This window comes from Geospiza fortis, unplaced genomic scaffold, assembly GCF_000277835.1.
Source record: "Geospiza fortis unplaced genomic scaffold, GeoFor_1.0 scaffold178, whole genome shotgun sequence".
NCBI classification, from domain to species: domain Eukaryota; kingdom Metazoa; phylum Chordata; class Aves; order Passeriformes; family Thraupidae; genus Geospiza; species Geospiza fortis.
This window is the reverse complement of record NW_005054466.1, coordinates 1-4969: the sequence shown is the minus strand read 5'-3', so window position 1 is coordinate 4969 and position 4969 is coordinate 1. Positions and strand designations below refer to the sequence as shown.

The following is a 4969-nucleotide window of genomic DNA, read 5'->3' as shown; positions in this document are numbered from 1 at the left end:
CCCTCCCTGGAGGACGCCCCTGAAGCCCCCAGCCCCACCTCTCTTGAGCAGGCTGGCGCGGTAGCGGCCCTCCAGGGTGCAGTTCCAGCGCTCGAAGCGGAACTGGTACTGGCACTCGAGGGCGCTCATGCTGATGGCCTCCATCAGCGTCTCGGCCACGCCGGGGTCGCGCCGGCACATCCCCTGCTGCTTCTTCTCCAGCTTCAGGCGGTCACACACCTTGTAGTGGGCCTTGACGGCCGCCTCCTCCATTTCTGAGGTCAGAGGGAGGATGGTCAGGGGTTCGTTCCCCGTCAGCCTGCCGAGAAACACAGAGGGGCACCATGGTGAGGGCAGGGAAACAAAAAATTACTGCAAGAGTTCCCTGAATCACAGGAGACAGCAAAGCAGAGATGGGTTTAGAGAGACCTTTTGGGCTGGGGACACTCCTGCTGCAGCCTTGGCTGGGCACCTGGAGGAGACTGTGTGCTCTGGCCAGTGCTTCTGCCCTGCCATTAAAGCCCCTTCCTTTCACAGAATCACAGAATTCCCAGAATGACCAGGTTGGAAGAGACCTTCAAGGTCATCGAGTCCAACCCAGCCCCAACAGCTCAACTGAACCCTGGCACCCAGTGCCACATCCAGGCTTTGTTAAACACACCCAGGGATGGGGACTGCACCACCTCCCCGGGCAGCCATTCCAGAACTTTATCACTCTTTCTGTGGAAAACTTTTTCCTGATATCCAACCTGTATTTCCCTTGAGGCTGTGTGCTCTGGTTCTGTCAGCGCTGCTGGAGAAAGAGCCCAGCCCCAGCTGAGCACAGGCACCTTTCAGGAGCTGCAGAGAGTGATGGGGGCAGCCCTGAGTCTCCTTTTCTCCAGGCTGAGCACGCCCAGGTCAGAAATTCTCCCCCGTGAGGGTGGTGAGGCCTTGGCACAGGTTTTTTAGAGGGGCTGTGGTTGCACCATCCCTGGAAGTGTCCAAGCCCAGCCTGGACACTGATCTAGTGAGTGGCATCCCCACCCAGGGCAGGGGCTTGGATCTAGATGGTCTTTAAGGTCCTTCCAACCCAAACCATTCTGGGATTCCATTAAATACAGCCTGTGATAGAAATGGGGTCAGTGGGGGGATCAGGATCTCCTGGCTGAGCATCCCTGTGGACTTGATTTACAGTGAGGCTCCTCGCAGTGTGTGTGCAAGGCGGCAGCAGGAAAAAGGTAAGAGGAAATATTTGGATTTATGCTCCCTACCAGATATCACAGAGTTTGTTTGGGCATAAACCTTTGGTCACCTCCACCACAGGACTGTGTTTGAAACAGAGAGTGGAAAGAAATCATTCCAGGTGCCTCACTGCATGAACTTGGGGAACCAGCAAAAATACACGAGCACCACTGTCACTGTCCTGGGCATAAACAAAAAAATCATTTTAGCACATCAAGCTGAGCCAGAACCCAGCTGGGGAACGGACAGAGCATGATTTGTCCCACCACAGCCCAAGAGACACCCTGAGAAGGCACAGAAAGCCACCCTGCCCTCAGCAGAGGAGAACCCTGACACAAAACCCAGCGAGCCACAGCCCGAGGCTGGAGACCAGGACACACTTTCCACTGTCGAGATCTTTAGCTGCTCAGAGTGACCCCGAGAAAAGCTGGAAAGTCTCTTTTCCCAGCCCTGTGCTTGAAGGAGTCAGGGCTCTTCATTTCTCAGTCTCAAGGTTGTTTATTGTATCTTATCTATAAAAAATTTTCTCCTGCCCTGCCGAGGTCAGTCCAGCAAGACAGTCAGAGGTTCTGCCCGCCCCAGGGCGGTGTTATGTCTTTATACTAAAAACTACGTGTACAATGTTTACAATTACTTCCCAATACCATCACCTGTGTTAGACAGTGAGCTTCTACTCTAAACCAATCTGTGAGTGCCAACATCACAGCAGGAGATGGAGGCCAAGAAGAAGAAGAAGGAGGAGAAAGGCTGGACACAGCCAGTTCCCTCCATCTTGCCTCCTGAACCCCCATACCAAAAACCCCAAAATCTATTTTTTTACCCTGTGATAACTTCACTATTATTCTACCTAAACTGTTGTGGCCTGCTGATCTTCATCTAAGGTTGGTAACTTGCTCCATGGGTCATAATCAAACCCACAGGGGCATCTTGGGTTCTGTGCCAGGGTCCCTGAGCCCCCTGGCAGGGGTCCTGGCTGCTCAGGACAGCCAGAGGGATGTCCTGGGTCCTGACATTCCAGGAGATGCTGCCAAAAGTTTTTACAAGACAGAACAAGCTCAAAACCTAAAAAAAAAAAAACCCTAACCCAAAGAAATTAATGTCCCTTTGCCTCGTCTCCTCCCTCCAGCACAAGGTCCTGGACTCTACAGCGGGCAACAAAAGGTGCCAGGGGACTGTTCCTGGTGTCCAGTGACAAGCTGCTGGCAAAGGACCAGGCTGGCATGGTCCCCAGGAGCAGAGAGGCTGCAGGAACATCTGCTGGGCTCAGGAGAGCTCTGCTGGCCAGGCTGGCTGTGCCCCACTGTGCTGGCTGTGCCCTGCTCGTGCCAGGTGCCAGTCCCCACAGCCCATGGGAATCACCAACCGGGCTCACACAGCACCTGCAGACACATTCCACAGCCAGAAAGAAAAAAAATGGCTGGAAAATCTGGAAATCCAGGGCTGGGAACACACTGGAATGTTGCAGTCCTGCACTGGGGAAGGTTGAGGGCTTGGACATCTCCAGTGCTGCAGGAGCACTGGGAAAAATGGGGTGATGGCAATGGGAGGAATGGCTCACACAGCACCGGCAGACAAATCCCACAGCCAGAAAGGAAAAAATAGTTGGAAAATCCGGAAATCCAGAGCTGGGAACACGCTGGAATGTTGCAGTCCTGCACTGGGGAAGGTTGAGGGCTTGGACATCTCCAGTGCTGCAGGAGCACTGGGAAAAATGGGGTGATGGCAATGGGAGGGGAGCTCCCTCACCCCCTTTGCTGAGGTGCTTTGAAACCCCTTAAAGCCCCATTTGTCCTGCAGGAGCACTGATTGGCTGGTTTTAATGACTATTTCTCTGTAATTAATAGCACTGGCAAACATGGGGTGATGGCAATGGGATGGGAGCTCCTTCACCCCCCTTTGCTGAGGTGCTGGAGAAGGCCCACCTGTCCTGCAGAAGCAGTGATTTTAATGCTGGTTTTAATGAGTATTTATCTCTAATTAATGGCACTGGGAAAAATGGGGTGATGGCAATGGGAAGGGAACTCCTTCACTCCCATTGCTGAGGTGATGGAAACCCCTTAAAGCCCAACCTGTCCTGCAGGAGTGTGGGAACCCAGGACATTCCTCTGACTGCCCAAGAAGACTCAAGACCCTGGCAAAGAGTTTAAAATCCTTGGCACAGAGTCAAAACCACCTGTGCCTTCGATTTTAGCCCATGGAGAAAACTGCCAAATTTGTGTGAAGATTTACAGGCCACAAGAATTGGAGTAGAGTGATAGTTAATTTGTTACAAAGTGAAAAAGTAGGATTTTAAAGATTTAGAATGAAAGTCCAAAAAGCAAATAGAGAGATCTAAGCATGTCTTGTCCTTCTTATTCTTATTCTTATTCTTATTCTTATTCTTATTCTTATTCTTATTCTTATTCTTATTCTTATTCTTATTCTTATTCTTATTCTTGTCCTCCATCTTCTGCTGTGATGGTGACACTTCTAAATTAGTTTAGACTGTCTAACATAAGTGATAAGTATTAAAAAATTATTGTAAATAAAGTACATGTAGTTCTTAGTATAAAAAACTAATGCCACCCCAAAGACAGTCAGTGTGCCACAAACCAACCTGCCAAACAAACCTCAGTGAGTCAGAAAATAAATGTAACAGATAAAAAAAAAGAAACAGCTTTAAAAACCAAAGCATCTCGACTTCTTCTTCAGCCAGGGCTAGAAAAAGACTCTTTAATACCTCAAAAGCCATTTCAACCACTAAAAACTCAAGACAGGAGCAGTGATTTGCTGGTTTTAATGAGTATTTCTCTCTAATTAATGGGATGCATCCTGCCAGCAGCACAGGCACTCAGAATGCTTTAACTCCCAAACCTTGGTGCACAGTGGGCATAAAATCCTGCCCTGAGTCCCAGCCAGGCACATCCAGCACAGATCCAGCCATTACTGAGGCATTGATGAGGTGACTTAATATCAGGTATATCTCAGGGAGGGAGCAGAAATGGGATTTTTAGGACAAAGATGGGCAGGAAAATGTTCTCCTTCAGTTACACTCAAAGGTATTGATATCTCCAGAAAAGCCCTGCAGTGATAAAAGCACAGAGGGATTGGTGGGAAACATGGAAAAATGTCTTCCCTCAAGTTTTGCTCCCCCCAAAATAATAATAATAATAATAATAATAATACTGAATCTGAAAGGCCAAACAGCAAGGTCTGTTTGAAGCATATTTTAACCCTTTCATTTCTGGTCTGTCCCAGCTGCTCCCAAAGGAGAGGGGGACATCACCCAGCTCTGGTGTCTTCCAAAACTCCCAAAACTCAGCCAAAGCTCCCAGAGGCTCATTCAGGAGAGAGGTGCCTCAGCCTGAGCTTCACTGGAGCAAAGATCTGTAACAAAATCTCCAGGATGTTCATTCCTGGCTTTCCTGGTACTCTAAAGATTCATTCCTGCAAACTTTCATGGCTGGCACCAGAGTCCCTCAGCTGGCAAAGGGGAGAGAGGGAGGCATCCAAGCATTTCCCAAGCTCCCTCTCCCCATTTTTTTGTTCCTAGCTGAGCAGGGATTGTTCACCTGAATGGTCTGTGAAAAAGCTCCAAGGATCCTGTAGCAGATTCTCTAGGAGTGAGGAGGAAGATGGGAATTGATCCTGCAGCCAAGATTTCTGCAGAGCAATTGGTGATTTTCACCCTCTTCCCACCTTTCCCCTTCAGCTGCTTGGCTTTGGGGTACTTCAAATTACACTTTCCCACAGATCAGCCTTCCAAAACTGGCTGATAGCAATGGTG

General features: G+C 49.4%; 1 protein-coding gene across 1 annotated transcript in view; it reads right to left on the bottom strand.

Moving 5' to 3' along the window:
• WNT9A (Wnt family member 9A) overlaps window positions 1-328 on the bottom strand; it is a 19739-nt gene extending 19411 nt beyond the window's left edge. The window contains exon 1 of the mRNA XM_005428004.2: window positions 39-328. Within this exon, the coding sequence (XP_005428061.1) occupies window positions 39-252 (214 nt within the window). The 5' untranslated portion in view covers window positions 253-328. The remainder of the gene's footprint in view (window positions 1-38) is intronic.
• Window positions 329-4969: the final 4641 nt, after the last annotated feature.